This window comes from Cynara cardunculus (genome assembly GCF_001531365.2).
Source record: "Cynara cardunculus var. scolymus isolate 2C chromosome LG 2, CcrdV1, whole genome shotgun sequence".
NCBI classification, from domain to species: Eukaryota; Viridiplantae; Streptophyta; class Magnoliopsida; order Asterales; family Asteraceae; genus Cynara; species Cynara cardunculus.
The window spans coordinates 1,437,774-1,455,366 of NC_037529.1; the positions used below are offsets into that span (position 1 = coordinate 1,437,774).

At 32.0% G+C, this 17,593-nt stretch overlaps 2 protein-coding genes across 2 annotated transcripts; one reads left to right on the forward strand and one right to left on the reverse strand.

Moving 5' to 3' along the window:
• Positions 1 to 4,903: 4,903 nt before the first annotated feature.
• LOC112508040 (VAN3-binding protein) lies at positions 4,904 to 12,555 on the forward strand. Its single transcript, XM_025112823.1, has 6 exons — positions 4,904 to 5,284; positions 6,170 to 6,289; positions 9,902 to 10,331; positions 11,318 to 11,533; positions 11,895 to 12,002; positions 12,080 to 12,555. The coding sequence occupies exons 1-6, from the start codon at positions 4,949 to 4,951 to the stop codon at positions 12,292 to 12,294; spliced, it is 1,425 nt and encodes a 474-aa protein (XP_024968591.1). The 5' UTR covers positions 4,904 to 4,948; the 3' UTR covers positions 12,295 to 12,555.
• A 2,746-nt stretch (positions 12,556 to 15,301) lies between these two features.
• Positions 15,302 to 17,361, reverse strand: LOC112507575 (protein LIFEGUARD 2-like). The gene is made up of 4 exons (XM_025112218.1): positions 16,955 to 17,361; positions 16,753 to 16,866; positions 15,727 to 15,884; positions 15,302 to 15,646 (listed from the first exon to the last, which is right to left on the reverse strand). The coding sequence occupies exons 1-4, from the start codon at positions 17,205 to 17,207 to the stop codon at positions 15,440 to 15,442; spliced, it is 732 nt and encodes a 243-aa protein (XP_024967986.1). The 5' UTR covers positions 17,208 to 17,361; the 3' UTR covers positions 15,302 to 15,439.
• Between the last annotated feature and the right edge of the window lie 232 nt (positions 17,362 to 17,593).

Genomic DNA, 17,593 nt, shown 5'->3' on the forward strand with positions numbered 1-17,593 from the left:
AATGAATTTCAAAACAAGTTCATCAGCGATCACTGAACAAGCTCAGTGTATGATCGCTGGAACTGAAATTACAGATACATAAATACATCGAAAGGAAAAAGGGATTATCAACAAATCAATGAGAGAGAGGATCAACATAAATTACTTCGTTACTAAATCTATATTAAGTTATAAAATAAAATATGGAATTAAAGAAATTATAAAAAAATGAGAACTTTAAATAGTAAATTTGATACTAATATTGGATATATATATATATATATAATTTTTTTTGATATTTTTAAATTTATATTTTATTTAAAAATAAAAATATTATCGTTTTCTCAAAACTACTAAAAACTGTATTATATCGACAGAGATAAAAAAATAAAACGAAACATTAAAATTAAGATGTATTTCGTTGTATTATGTATTCATCCTACTAGTAACTTATAATAAGTAAAACCAATATAGTTTACTTAGTTAAAATATTTTTATTAAATTACATCCGAAAAAAAATCATTTTAATGCATAAAATTGGTATTATTGAATTTACAAAAAGCCTTTTTAAATATTAATTGGATTTTTTTTTACAATTTTTATTTATATAATTATTTACAATTTAATTGGCTAATAGAAAAGCTATTTTCAATATCTATTTTAAGGATCATTTTAATTGTTATTTATTGAAAAAGACAATCACATTCTTTTCTGGCACATTATTTATTATGAAAAAAAGACATTAACACCCTTCTTTATTATTGAAATTGCTTATGCTCCAAAAATATTTATAAAAAAAATATAAAATACAAAATTTGTATTTAATAAAATATATATATATATATATATATATATATATATATATATATATATATAAAATGAGCAATGGATCAAGACAAACTTATTTTGACCCATGGGTCAATACAGCTACGTCGACTAGCGCATGCTTTTTGTTTTTATTAATTATATTTAGAGATGGACAAAAAACTCGATATCGACGGTGAAAACCAAAAAAACATTCGGGTTGGGTTCGGGGACATGTTAACTGAGATCGGGGATGGGGGCGGAGACGGTGATCACCGGCCCGCCCCATATGTGTATATATATAAAAATTTTAATTTATATATATATATATATATATAGAAAGAGAGAGAAGTTATTATACAACTTTTTTACATTTGTACAACCAATATAACCCAATCTCAACCGTACATTTAATTTGATGAATATGTGATTTCATAGAAGTTTTGATTGTTTCTCAATATAAAGTATTGATCATAATTAATGAACTATATTCATCTTCCATAAAAATTCAAATCATAATAAATGAATTCTAATCATTTATATAAACATCTCAATTTATTGGGTTGTTTTGGTTGTACAAATGTGATGAGTTGCATTTGAAACGAACTCTATTTATATAATATCATTAAATAAAATACTAACATTAAAATTTAAAAGAATTTTATTAACTTTACCTCAACACCCCAAATAAGGCTCACGAAAAAGTCTAGTTTATTTGTCTAATCATGATGTTAGTTGTATGATGTTTAAATTTTTGTTACTTTTATATTGCAATTTAAGAAAAAAAAATTTGTAATTGGTTTGATCATGTTTAAGACATTTAAACTTAAGTCTCTAAAAAATTGTAATTTACTTTTAGTTGTGAAAATTAACATATTGTAATTTATTTCAGATCGGCTCGGGTATAACCAACAACGAGTGGGGAAACCAACAGGAAAGAGAGGATTTTTACCCTTAGCGGGGATCGTGGTAATTTCGGGGACCCGACGGGGATTGAGACGGTTATAGGAACGGGTTTAGTTATCGATTTCGAAGACGATAATACCAATAATCGGCCCGAATCCGGCCCGTTGTCATTCCTAATTATATTTAATTAAACATATTGATATTATTAAAAAAAAAATTGAGTGTATTTCAACATATTACTAAAATATGCAACTTTATGAATATGTAATTATAACATTTTTTAATATATTTATTTAAAAAAATATTTATTTCAAATAAATATTTAAATTTATTTTAAAATAAAGAAAAATATCAATTTTCAATAGTGCACCTCAAATGATGATTTGAGGATGAGACTTGGAATTTTATATATGAGTATCCAATCACTCTAATGTCCCACTTTTTAAATATCAATTGTTATCATTCAATAAAAAAATATAATATTTTTTATATTAAATCATTTTAGAAAATAAAAAATATTGGATTTTATAAATATATGAGTTTAAAATCATTTTGTTCATTTATTATAAGACATTGATAGTATTGATTATGATTCTATTTCATCTTAATTATTTATATTAAATTGATAAATTTTTAAATAAAAATTTAGAAAATAAAATGCTTTTATATAGTTTTAAAATATTTTTTTAAAAATATAATATATATTTTTGCGTGAGTTACATTATCGGTCCTTATGATTTGTTAAAATATCAGATTTGGTCATTCAAACGGACTATCTACATCGGATGTCTCTTATATTTTTTTATTTTTATTTTTATTTTATATACGTAGTCCCTTAAGTTAACATCATTGATGGAGTTTCGTTGTATTGAAGCATGCATCTCTCACATGAGGGCAAATATGTCTTTTACCTTAGCTCCTTATAATCTTTGGGAAAAAAATTGTAAACTAAATTAACTGATACGTAATGAATTAGGGTTGGGTTCACGTGAGAACAGCCTATTTTCGTGAGACACGTGAGATAACATTTTTACATATGAAACTTCACAACAAAATGTTGTGAAAGTGAAAAAAGTCGAACCTTCACAGCAAAAACACCGTGAAGGTTACCTTCACAGTGTTTTCTTGTGAATTTCAAGTGTAAAAATGTTGTCTCACGAAAATAACCTTCTAAAACATGATCCCAAGTTTAATGAATTATATATATAATAGGAGTTTTACTTTGCAAACCATGTTATTTGTACAAAATCGTACAAACCTCATTCAACCGATCAAAATTTCCCATTTTGTTCATTTTTTTTTTGTAATTATGAGAGGTTGATTAGTCATTTTTATTGTGGAGGGTGTTAATCATGACTTTTATCATCTTCAATATTTTAATTTTAGAAAAATACATGAAACAGTTTCATTAAAATTTCATTAAGTATTATATGAAACAATTTCATATCCATATATGAGACAACATCATTAAAAATACATACGATGACACACAATAAATTAATGGTGAGACAAATAGAACTTCATTAATGGTGTTTACTCGAGGGATCATATCTACAAGGAAAATGAAAAGTTAAGACAAATAGAACTTTCGGTACAGAGACTTTAATTTTTTGAGAAATTTATATATTGTGATAACCATGAGAACTTTTATATAAGGTATCGTTTTACATGATTTTTCCATATAGTATATTGATTAATATATATTTATTTCACAATGTGTTTATTTCATACAGGGATGGACACAGATTTTTTTTTTCAAACCGTGACACCGCTTGACTATAAGAAACAAATATATGAATTTTTTTTTCAAACAATGACACCATTTAACTAAGAAAATGACATTAACAGGATTCGAACTTGGGTTTGAAGTGAAATAAAAGTCTTGCAAACCAACTCTACCAAATAAAACTTGTTATAATTGTAGTTTCAAAATACATACGGTGACACTAGGGGTGAGCATAAGCGGGTACCCGCCCTTTTTGACAGGAACCAGAACCAGAACCGGCGGTTCTTGAGATATTGGAACCGGAACCGCCGGGAACCGGTTCCGGTTCCGGGTACCCGCTTCCTAAAATATTAAAATTTTGTTATTTAAAAATAAAAAATAAAACATTGCCAAAACACTAAATAAATAAGCAATAATACAAATTATACAGAATAATGGTTACAAATATTGTTTAACGATTACAAACCATAATAGACTAATAGAAAATGTTCAAAGTTTAACGATTACATACTATAATGATAAATGTTCAAAGTTTAACGATTACATAATATGAATCCAAGTGAACACACAATTTGAAAAAATACGAATCATTTTATATGAAGAATTTAGATGAAGAATGAAGATGACGGTGTGCTTTCAAGATGTAAACCTAATATAAATTTGGTATTAAAAAATAATAATTATTTTTTATTGAAAAATACCGGGTACCCGGCGGGTAACGGTTCCAAAAAATTGAGAACCGGAACCGGAACCGTTCTCAATCGGTTCCGTATTTTAGGAACCGAAACCACTCATATCGGTTTCGGTTCCGGAACCGGCGGTTCCGGTTCCGTAGCCGGGTATCCGGTTCCGCTGCTCACCCCTAGGTGACACACAATAAATTAATATGGTTGCACCTTTCACGAACCTAAAAATTTGTACCCTTCGATGGAGGAATAAACAGTGGCACGTACCACTGTATCCCCTATAGTAGGTCCGTCCATGATTTCATATGTATCCGGTTTATAATGTGTAATTTTTTTTTTACATGTAACTTTTGTTACCCAAACAAGTGAAAAATGTTCACATTATGAAACAAATAAATATTAACCAATATTATAAATCTTAATCATAGATAAAAAAAACCAGATAAAAAACACATGATACAGTAGTTATAAGATTATCACAATTTTACAGGTTCTTAAAATAAGATTTTCGTTTAAGGGACGATATCCGAGCATTAAGCAAACCACAGGGACCTTCGGTGTAATTTATTCTTAATTTAAAAACAAATAATACTTTCATTTAATTTTAAAAGATGGAGGAATTACACGTTTGTTTATTTCCAAATGCATTGAAATTGTGGGTCCCGAGCGTATGGACCAATGAAAAGACCGGATAGGAAGAAAATGTTGACCGGGTCGAACCAATAATATTTGACCCGACCCGAACCTATCGCACCCGTCTATAAAACGTTAAAAATAAGGGCGCAAAAAACGCCCAAATATTAACAAAAAAAACCCCTTCATCAACCTTTGTCTTTTTGCTGATAAAATGGACACCGCCTGGCAGGAACAGAATCACGGTGGCGGCGGATTTCAGCTGCCGGAGAGTCCAAGGAAGCCGATGGAGTTTTTGTCGAGATCATGGAGCGCTGCCGCTCTTCAGGTCTCAAAAACTCTACATTCTCCGCTATCTCCATTGGTTCCTAAATCTGGACTTCCTAATGATACCGGAGCAAACTCTGTTGTCGCGGCGGATAACAACCGTTTCTCAGCTGCTGAGGCGGCGGAGGATTCGGCCGCGGCGGCGTTACTTTCTGGAAATACGTTCTCGTTTGCGTCCTCCGCCACATCGCAGTTAGTGCTTGAACGGATAATGTCTCAGTCCGTGAGTTCTCTCAATTCAGTTTACATCTCGAAATCTAACATAATTTTTTGTTTGCCTGTGTGATTCATTACGAGAAGTATGATTTGAGGAAATCATACTGTTTTCAAACATAATTTGAGATCATCGACGAATAATTTGGAAAGTTAATCGCGACTAAATTTTTTAAACCACACTGTTTGTGTTTAAGTTGCAACCAACTGTTATTGAAGAAAATGGCTACTCTCCTGCAAAATAAATGCATAGGGCATGGATATTAATGAAAAGAAGATTTACTTCTGATTTCCATCAATATTTCGTAGTTTGTAATAATCATTAATAAGTACACCTGTAAGTTTTGCTATAATAAATTATGAAATCAATGTTCTTAATATTTTAGAAATCATTTTCAGGATGTTAAATAATCTCTAACAATTATGTTATTTTAGAATATTTTCAATGATTATGCTATTTTACAAAAGGAAAAAAAGATAGAAATCTCCAAATTGAGAAGAGTAGAGATAAAAATACAGTACGTAACAAAATATTGCATCTATTCATAAAAAATTACAGAGTGCTGATAGCTTTACTGTCTATATAAAAACCAAGAGTCAATGCTTTTTTAACTATTTTGCTTATATTTTTGCATGATAAGAATAAATGATTTATAGATCTTGTAGTTTTCCTTCAAAGAAAAATTGACCAAATCAGCTTATTTTGGCATTATTTTTGGTATTTTAACGTTTTTATTCGTTGCTTTATGGTAAAATTGTGAATAAAATGGTTCTAGAAAGCTAATGTATGGTAACAAATGTCGGTATAACCTCTGCTAGATATATATTTAATTCTGTATTATTAATGGATACTTGGAATATTGAATAAATGAATGGGGTCTGTGGGGGAGGACAGGATATATCGCCGTTAGCATCAGGGAGGCTGTCACACAGCAGTGGACCATTAAATGCACTCACGGAGGAAACAGACAGTCCTCCGATCTCACCTTCCGATGATTACGACGATGTCGTCAAGGTAAACTCATCTCTTTCGTTTTTTGTGTATATCACTATTCATATGATTTCTGAAATTTAAGGCACAAGAAAGCTAAAAGGAGTGTGTACGAGTGAAAACTTCATTTGTTTCTTCATCGTCTGCTTTACTCTTTTTCAATGAAACCCTTGTCTCTCTCACTTTTTGCTTTTTGACTTGAAATCCAAAGATTATTTGAATTTTTGTTGTAAAAATAATATGAAATACAAGGCAATTATTGTGATTCGATCGTTTCTTTCAAATCTGAATCCAAAATCAGAGAGAGAGAGGCGCCGCATGACGTGAGCCTCCTCCTTCTCTCCCTCACTGAGTCTATATGTCTAGGGACCTCCGATCGCCGGCAATAACTTTAACTTTATTATCGTTTTAAGTCGACAAGACTTTTGCCCAGCTTTTCTTTTTGGCTTCATTTAATTGCACCTTTTGCTCGTTTACTATGAGTTACAGTTCAGTAAATGTTGGTTTCCTGAATTAGTTGCATCTTTTTTACCTGTAAATTAAGATAAGATCGAGTCTAATTAGAGCCTCTGGGATTTGGGGATTGGCAATACTTTGATCAATCCTCGTGTAGTTTTTTCATGTAAAAGATATAAAGTGGGTATAGATCACCTAAAGAAGCAAAGAATCATTCCCTAAAGTAGAAAAGTACAGACTAAAGAAACATAGGATCAGCAACACCCTTGTTAAGGCCTATTTGTGAGCAGAACGAGACTAATATCTTATCGAGTCAGTCAGCCATATATGATTGTTTGTTAGTGGTTTAATGATATAGAACATGATTTGTTCAACAAGCTTTTAGGGGATGACTTTAAATCTAAGTTTTTTTTTCCAAACATGTTGTTCATTCCATCTTCTGAAAAACCATCCCAAACAATCCTTCCAAATTTAGACAGAGCGGCAAATCCACACAAATTGCTTAATCGGTACATGACTTTAAGAGAAACCAATCAAATATTCTCAGATATCAATGTAAAATATCTTATGCAAAAGATAAAGAAAATGGGTCTTCTTAAATTTATTACAATCAACATTTTTGTAGTTTTTCCTTTATGTTAAGATATATAGTGCAAGTATGAGAAGAAAGTAAAAATCTCTTTTTTAAGTAAAGTAAAAAATGAGTTTAATGGTTATATTATTGATCTCCTTTTAAGGTAAAATTGAAATGCTAATGCTAAGTTGACTTGTACCTAATGCATTGAAACTTGTACATGCATTTAGATATTTTTACTTTATGGAAATGGCATATAGCCTTAATAACTTCTTTTGATGAATAAACAAAAGATAGGAAGAAAATAAGTGAAGATCTGCAAATCTTGATTAATAAGGTCCCGAAAAGGCATCAGTAGTGTTTGGACAACTGTGAGGGTCAAGTGTAGACTTTATCACTTTAAGAGGTCTTTTAGTATTTGCTTTAATTTCTTTTTCTAGGTTTCTCTTGATGATGATAAATGCAAGTACCCTCTTCTCTTATTGATGTCATCTTATTTCACTCATTGCTGTTCTCATATCTTTTATCCTTTTACTCTAAACCAAAACATAATTACAAGTCTTCTTTTAAACGTATTAAAATAATAAACTCTATATTTTTTAGAGGTCATGAATAATAATACCTCCTCCATTATAAGGCTTATTTGTTTGTTAGCAGCTTAATAAGTTTAATGAGACTCACAACTTATTCATTTTAACTATACGTGAATGTTTGATAGCAGGTTAATAGTATAAAAAATTACTTAAGTAAACTTTATGTAGAAAGTCAAGTTTTTTTCTTCTAAACTTACCACTCTTAATTAAAAAATATATGAAAAAAACTCTCGGAAACAAAAATCTTGTTGTTTCATACAGACGGATTAATTTATATACATAAACCTTTATCCATGTAAGACTTGTAAAAATCAATAGTGGAAGGCTGAAGTTGTCAAAAATTCTTGAAAACTGTAACATGATGAAAATAATTTGTTTGGCAATTTACATGACATTTTTAAATATTTCAAAAAAGAAAATGTTTTTTTAAAACCCATGAAGTATATAGGGACCTGACAAACGAAACAGTTTTCTTTCTTGTAATTTTTCCATGAACAGAAATTTATTGTTCCAGAATGTACGCTTTTTTATGTAACAGGTATTTTAAAAAAAAGGGCAGTGTTTTAGATTTGGTAAATATTTGAACATATTAAAAAAAATGTTTACCTACTTTTTTGGGGATGGTGTCGTGCTCTTTTAACCACTGTCCTCTAGCCATGTTCTTACAGTCATCTCTGTTTATATACTGGTGGGTACTCCTTTCACCCTGCTTGCTATCTATCACAGTTGTCTCTTGTCTTCTCTTTGCTCAACAGTTCTGCAAGTAATTGATAGGGCCCCCTCCATCCCAATTTCAAACAACAGTCCAAAATGAGTTTGGATGTCAAACCATCCCATCCCATCCCATCCCATCCTATTCCTTATAATATGGTGAAACTATAACTAGGGAGAATGTTCAATTCATATTTGAATATTAAAAAGGAAAATTAATAGAAGTTGTTATTTTTAGTTTTTGGATTATTTTTTTATTCATTTATCTCCTACCTCCTAACCCGAGGAACATAAATTTCAAAATATCACACCTTCATAAGTGACATCTTCTCAATTTATGCAGTGTTCAAATATTAAAAAAAAAGTTTTTGAACATGGTTTGCAAGTACAAGGACCAAATCTGTAAATTAGATAAAGGACATCCGCCACTGAAGTATTAGAACTAATTTACAGATTTGATCCTTGTACTTGCAGATAATGTTCATAATTTTTTTTACACTTTAACCTCTTTGCGAGTTGATAAGAAGTTGCTACTTATAGAAGTCACGGCTTTTTTGTAATATTAAGAGAGAAATGACGAATAGATTAAGTTAAAGTTAAAAAATAACTATTTTGATTAATTTCCTTATTAAACATTGATATTTGTCAAGTAAGAGATAATACAATCACAAAAATAACTTGAATTGTCAAAATAGCCGTCTAGTTAGCAAAACAATGAACAAAACCCCCTTTTTTGAATATTTTTGTTTCATTGATAGTTTATGTGAAGCAGGCCCACAAAAAGATAAAAAGAAGGGGTTTTGGCTCATGTATTTTGAGAAATAGATAGTTATTTTTTGTTAATCTTAAAAAGGTTATTTTTATAAGGCTAAATTACGTGTTTAGTTCTGTTTTGTTAAAAATCGGAGTTTCATCTCTATAGTTTAGAATTTGGTTTTTGTCTTTTATAGTTTGTAATTTATTACTATTTTCATTCTTATAATTTATTGTTGTTTCGATCCCAGTGATTTATTTTTACCTTTAAAATACAAGGAATCAAGACCAATTCAGAAAAATAGTAAACCATAAGAATATAAGCAATAACAAATTGTAAATTATGAAGATAAAAATAGCAATATATTACAAAACATAAGATTTAACCTAAACTGCAAAGACAAAAATAGTAATTTACTCTAGTTTTATAGATTTAACCTAAGCCAAGCAAAATTTTCTATTTTGAAGTTGTTGAGTTGTAATTTTGACTTTTAGAAGTCAAACATTAGTTTGCATTCATACTAAGTCAAGGTTTGCATTGTATTGCAGTATCTTCGAGCAAACAACACACTACAACCCCTGTTCGCCAATGCACGCGGTGGTTATGGCGCCGGTGGCAGCAGCACCCCTGCCGGAAAAACAGTTGGAAGGTGGTTAAAGGAGAGGAGAGAGAAGAAAAAGGAGGAGACCAGAGCCCACAATGCCCAACTCCATGCGGCGGTCTCCGTTGCTGGCGTAGCGGCAGCTGTGGCCACCATAGCAGCTGCCACCGCAGCAGCGTCAGCATCCAGGAAAGATGAACAAATGGCCAAAACAGACATGGCTGTGGCCTCCGCTGCCACCTTGGTCGCCGCCCAATGTGTGGAGGCCGCAGAGGCCATGGGAGCCGAACGTGAACACCTTATCGCTGCGGTCAATTCTGCTGTTAACGTCAAATCCCATGGAGATATATTAACTCTCACTGCCGCTGCTGCCACAGGTAACCAACTCACCCTGTCCCAAAATAAATATACACAATAAAAAAGGCACGAAATTTTATAAAATGTGTCATAATTACTTTTTTTATTTAATAAAAAGATAATTTTACTCTTAATTATAGTAAGAGAAGCTTTGTCAGTCCCATACTTAAGAGTAAAATGAGAAAGTAGATATTTATGTTGTGTTCGAATTTGGGGAAAAAAAGAAATTGAAGGAAAAGAAAAAAATGATTTGTACTCTTAAAATGGGAGGAAAATGATTTTTCATGTTTTTAAACAGAATAGAAAAGAAATGAAATAGGTCATTTTTACTAATATACCTTTTGAAAATATATTATTTAGAATAAGATATTGGGTAGTTTTGTAATTTTGATAATTTTTTTAAATGATTGTAAATTTTTTCTTTTTTGAGGAAAGTTATTATTGTTTTCCTTCAAATTTCCTTCCGTTTTCTCAAAAAAAAGAGTTTCAGTACACGTTTTTTTTACTTTCCTATTCTTTCTCTCTCTTTCCTTTCTTTTGTAAAAAAAAGGTTTTGAAAACACAAAGTTACTTTTGAAAGTGAACATTCATATTGGGACAAACTAAAGTAGTAATGTAGACACTTATTTTAGAACGGAGGGTGAATTTTTTTTAGCTCTGGCCTTTATTTGACGTGGCCTTTAATTCAAAAACAACGTTTCGAGATACGACCTTAAATAAGTTTTTAATTAAATTCATGTTCTCCTGATTTAGAGAAACGAACATAATTAAATTCATGTTCTCCTGATCTAGAGAAATGGATTTCATGTTCATGAGAATGTTATCAATTTGATTAAAATCTCATTTAAGGTTATCTACCTAAATATAACAATCTGCTCCCATGGAAACTTAAAAATAAGCTAGAAGATCATCTTGCAAAACCAACTTTTGGAGAAGATCATTGAGCTAAATAGCTCGTTTTATATAATACAAATTGCTGTTCCGTTAAAACCTCGTGTTTTTGTAGCTTTACGTGGAGCGGCGACTTTGAAGGCAAGGGCATTGAAGGAGGTATGGAATATAGCAGCAGTTATACCAGTTGATAGAGGAGTTAAAGAAAACAAAAACCATGGAAAGAGTAGTAGTTACTGCGAAGAGCTTCTTCCCGAAGAGAACTTTCTCGGCATATGTAACCAAGAACTTCTTGCTCGAGGTAGCGAGCTTCTCAAACGCACCCGTAACGGTAAACATCTAACCTCCTTGTGTTTTGTTAAAAACTACGGTTTTCGTTCTTGTATTTTGCAAGTCAATGTTATTTTCATCCATAAGCCCAACTCTTGCCTTTTAAGTTACATTTAATCACTTTCACGTTCATGAATTTATTGAAGTTTTGGTCATGATAATAAAAAATAGATAAATAAAGGTAGTTGAATGTAGATGAAGGTATATGAATATTTTGCGCACACCTTTTCACCACAACTTTTATTCTCACCAAAACCTGACTGTAAAAGTTAATTGGTCTTTCATGTACGGTTTTGATTTGAACATTTTCTTAAATCAGCAATACTAATACAAGTTTCTAACACATTCGGAACTTAATGTAGGCGATCTCCACTGGAAAATCGTATCCGTTTACATCCATCGAACGGGTCAAGTAATGCTCAAGATGAAAAGCAAACACGTTGGATCTACGATCACAAAAAAGAAGAAGAGTAAGTGATTTTAACGGCATCGATTCATATACTCGTATTTTGAAAATACGTACCCCCTAACAACCCGAATATTTCAGACGTGGTTTTGGAAGTTTGCAAAAACCTTCCGGCATGGCCCGGGAGGCACCTATTTGAAGGCGGTGAGCAACGGCGGTACTTCGGGCTGAGGACCACCATCCGTGGAGTGGTGGAGTTCGAGTGCAGGAACCAACGAGAATACGACATGTGGACTCAGGGTATATCGAGACTTCTATCGATTGTAGCTGAAAAGAAGCTCGGTCGACAACAGTGAGATCGAGATGAAAAGAATTTTGGGGTAAGGAGTATTTGTAAAGGGGTTAAGTAGTATTTTGGGGGGTTATTAGGGAGATTATTATAATTATAGGGGTGTGTAATGAATTTGATGATATAAGTTTGGTTGGTGTTATTTAGTATTATTATTTTCATCAACTATTAATCGTTTTTAGGGTAAAATGCCCTTCTTCCGTCTCCCTTTTGATTTGTGTATATTTTCATGTGTAATAAAATTAAACAGTCCAAAGAAGTCTTGTCTATGTTTTGGGGATCAGTTTTTTTTATCTTGTTTGATGTTGGTCGTAAACGAGCCAACCGTTCGGCGGTAAGTTAGTTTAGTTCGTTTATTTTATAAATGAACGAATGCAAACAATTTTTTTGCTATCCAACCCAATTTCATCTTATCACTCATCACATTTGGTATGGTAACTGATTAATGTTTTAACATATTATCCGGGTATTTAATGTTTAAAATTTTACATCTTGAGTACCAAAATGAAAGTTTTGAAAATACGTTACCTAAAATAAGAATTAAGTTAAAGTACATTACTTTTTATGCAATTTGTCTTAATAAAAAATACAAATTGGAGGGGGACATAGTTAAAATTCAGTTATCCAATTCCCAGATTGTTAAACCCAAACTAGTAATAAATGAAAACTTGATGCCCCCTTGCACTTTGATGTCTTGTCCGGTCGTATGGGCTAGACATACCCAAGGTTGGCCTGGACTTTTCATGCATAATATGTTTATAATTATAAAAAGAACTGATAACATGCTTAAACAATCAAAGAATTGTATACACAGCATATACTCCGTATGAGAAAACACATGAAACATAAATTTTAAAGAACATGTTGGAATATAGATTTCCGAACGTTATTTTAAAAGTTTCAATGACAACTAAATAAAAATGTATTTCCTAAAGTAATTTACCCCATTCTAATACAATATAAACAAACACGAATCTTAGGGGCCGTTTAAGAAACGCTTATCCGGGTAAGTGTTTACCAAGTCACATTACCTTACGGGATAAATATGACAAGAACTAAGAATCTTACCTGGTAAGTGCTAAGACAAGGACCAAGAGTCTTACCCGTTAAGTAGTAATCATGACTCTTACCACGGTTAGCTTTATAATTTTTGCATATGATACCGTTTTGGTGGACTAAAATCTTACTCGGTAAATAAGTGATAATATTGAATTTTGCCGGTAAGCACTTACCAGTGTAATCTTAGTCGTCGTCTTTTATAAAACGTAATCGAGTAGAAAATATACGTACATCACGTCAAAAGTCATTTTTCCTTGGGTAGAACACACACCTAAATCACATTCAACTACGCAAATTACTTGGTGACATAAAATTTCTGCATTTCTACAACATGAAAAGGAATACGGACTCTGTATTTGTTTGTTTTCATATTTGCCAAATGATTTGTAGCCCATCTACCATCTATAAAATCAAATGTCCATCTACACAAGAACGGATGATTTGAATAAGAACACCAAATTTAGACGATAATTCATACTTGTACATTTGTCTAAAAGGCGTCTGTTTAAACAAGGGTAAATTACATGAAAAAAAATAACGTACTTTAACTTGATTTTTATTTTGGGTAACGTACTTTCAAAACTTCCATTTTGATACCTAAGATGTAAAGTATTAAACATTCAAGTACTCGAATAACTAGTTGAAGCATTAACCGGTTATCATCCTGATGTGACGAGTAATGTGGTATCCAACTCAATATTATTTGTTGACGTGGTTGGTTACATGGATTTTTTTAATCTAAAATTAATTTTCAACCGGTTATCCGGTACTTAAATGTTTAAAACTGTACATTTTAGATACCAAAATGAAAGTTCTGAAAGTACGTTACCCAAAATAAAAATCAAGTTACAGTACGTTACTTTTTAATGCAATTCACCCTTCAAATAAAAAGGATAAATATCATGAGAATATGATAAAGAAAGTTCATATGTTAATAATTGAAAAGATCAATTTAGAGATGTAAATATAAATCGTCATATTACAAATTATTAAAAGACGTCCACATATTCAAATAGATCATTTTCAATGATTCACATTTAGATCTCTTTTTTTTGGAGAAATTAGTCCAAACAACCATTTCCCTCATCCAAATTGGTTTTTTAACCATCTCTCTCGGTTTAACTCAAATGTCACTACATCCGCAATATATTGTAAACCAAGCTAAAAGACAGAAAATGTCAAATTCAACCAGTACACCGTCGCAAATGCAAATATGGTCATCGATTGCATATCTAGGTCGAATTTGATTTTTTTTTTGCCTGAATATTGCGGACCTGGATATTGCGGAAGTAGTGAAGTTTGGATCAATCCGAAAGAGAAACGATTAGAAAACCAATTTGAACGAGGAAAATAGTGATTTTTCAATGACTCTTCTTTTTATCTTCTCACGATATCTAGCCTTTTTATTTGAACATCTCGTTCTTCTAAAAAACTAAGATCAGGCAAAACTGTCTGACAATAATCAGATATCCAATTATAATTGAATCGGATCAGATCTAGAATTTCAACCTTCAAATTGTATCGGTCAGTTTTTAGATGATAGTCCCAAATCCAATAAAACCCAACCGATCTAGTCTAATGACCAACCAATGTAATTATTAACACATGACGATATTGTTTTTAGTTGATATTTACATTAGTGTTTTTTTTAATAAAATAAAAAATATATAAATGATTGGATTAAATTGTGGACTAATTGGTATCAAAATATTGGATGAACCAATTCAACCAAATGAATAATTAATAATAATATCCAATGGACAAACTCATCAGATCCAATTATCGATTGGATCAGATTAGATCCACGTAAATCCATTGGATTTCAACCGATGAACACCCATACCCCCTACCTAATCTTATAAACATTCATGTTTTCTTAGGTACTTTTACCCAAAAAAAAACAATATCAAGTTATCCAACTTACCAAACTCACAAAACAAATGAAGGGAATAAGAAACCTCACATAAGAATATGCCATCTTTGAAATATTGCAACAAGGATAAACTCCATTTACTATCAACATTTTCATATCAAATTCTTTCGAGATACAATTTGTGTACGAATTTAACATACCGAAAACAACCATCATCCGTCTACCGGTCAACGGCTCTAAATATGGTAAGCAAAGAAATGAAAAGATTGATGATATCCAGGTAAAGAGCCACAGCAGCCCAAATGTACTCGTCATATGAGTACCGCTTGATCAAATTATCGGTGTCATATACAATATAACCACAGAAGATTATAGCAGAAAGACCGGCATAAATCATCACTGAAATCTTTCCCAGAGGAAACAATATCTACAAATATAAAACTTGACCAAATTAGAAGCCGAAGCATGTATGTATCTATAACTGAAGTAAATGGGAGTTTTACTGACCTGAATGAAGGAGAAGACGATAAGCACCATAAGAGCACCAAACAAGAAAGGACCCAAGAAATTGAAGTCGGAGCCACGCTTTGCCGCCCAAAATGTGAATAAAGTGAGACTCACAACGACGACTGCAGTTAGAATAACAGCTTCCAGAATCACCTTCCCTGCAATTATTTCACATGATTGAGAATTGCAATTCCTAATTATTTTGTTCACAATCTTGAAACAACTATGGGTATATAACATCTTAGGCTAACTGTACCAAATATTGTCAGTTTGTCCACACATGGACTTACGGTTTTAAAGCGCGTATGATAAATGAGGTATCCGGTTCCTTATAAAACAACCTTTGTTCGCCTCCCAACCGAGGTGGGATCTTACAGTCCACCATTGTCTACCAGTCCAGGACGGTGAGATATGGAGAGACCTAATCTCTATTCTTTATACGTAGACCTAACCTCTATCCTGCTTCCATTATCCCCCCCCCCCCCCCAAGAATATACCTAACCATGGAAGAAATATTGACAATTTCATTCTTCACCTTCTATCCACGAATTATGTGCATTATGACCCTCGAAATAATGGGAAAAAGTCTCAGCGTCTCATCATCCTAACTTCAACCATTGTAACAAATTACAAGGGATTCATCTTGTGCATCACCAATCCATAAAATTTAAATAAATAGTTCATGATGAGGAATTTAATTCTCCTTTTCTGTGAAAATTAGGCCAATCACACTTTGTGATGGCAATTTCCCCATCTGTTCTATACATGTGCTGGTGTAATCCAATGGCTAAATTCCATCTTCAATGACCATTAAAACAATATGTCATGACAAATCTGATATTTCAATCCACAAATGTAATTTCGAACTAAAAGTTGCATTATCGATAATTCTACAAATTAGGATCATCATATGACAAAAAAAATGGAAATTAAAACTGCACAATAAACCTAGTAGATGTGATTTTGAGTGCATCTGAAGCATATAAACTGGAGAAAAACAAATTAAACCGTTCGTTTTCAACTTACCGCTAGTGAAAGCACACGACAAACCAATACCAAAAGCAAGAGCAATGGTGAAGATCCCAAGCAACACATAGTTTACAGGATGACGTTGATAATAGCAAGACAATGGGCACAGAGCTGCACCACAACATAAAACTCATCAACACACGATTTACTCTAAAAAAATTCAAACCAAATCAAGTAAACGAAGTTGAATTTAACATACTGATGAAAGGAGTAACGATGATAAGAATATAACAAGCGAGTCCGCCTCTGGTAGTTGTGAGGAAAGTAACGATCGGATGATAAGAGACGACGACGGCACCGACTACGACGGTGAGAAGTAATTGTATTGCGACGATCGAGTATATCTTACGAATAAAAGACCACCGGAGATCCGGCGACTCCACCATCGTTGGATACAGCGGTTCACTCGCTCCCGATTCCACATCGGTTTTCTGGAAGGTTCGATTCCACATCTTAAGAAATGAGTGTTAGATTCCGATAATTAGACAGAACTGAGAGATGGAATGAGCAGATTAGGGTTCTAAATTCGTATATATATATGGATGGAGGAGTCGGTGGTATCGGAGGATGCCGTCAGAAACTTCTGGCAGCGCAATTAGCCGTCGTTCTGGTCTTTTCTAGATTAGATGACTTAAGAGTTAACAATAAATTACGTTTTTAGTCCCTGTGGTTTATTAAAAAAATTTATTTTTGTCCTTAAGGTTTTGAAATTATAATTTTTATTTCTATGATTTATAATTTATTACATATTTTTGTTTTTATGATTTAATTTTTTCTTTGATTTTTTTATTTTTATGATTTATAATTCATTTTTATTTTAGTTTTTCATACTTAAAAG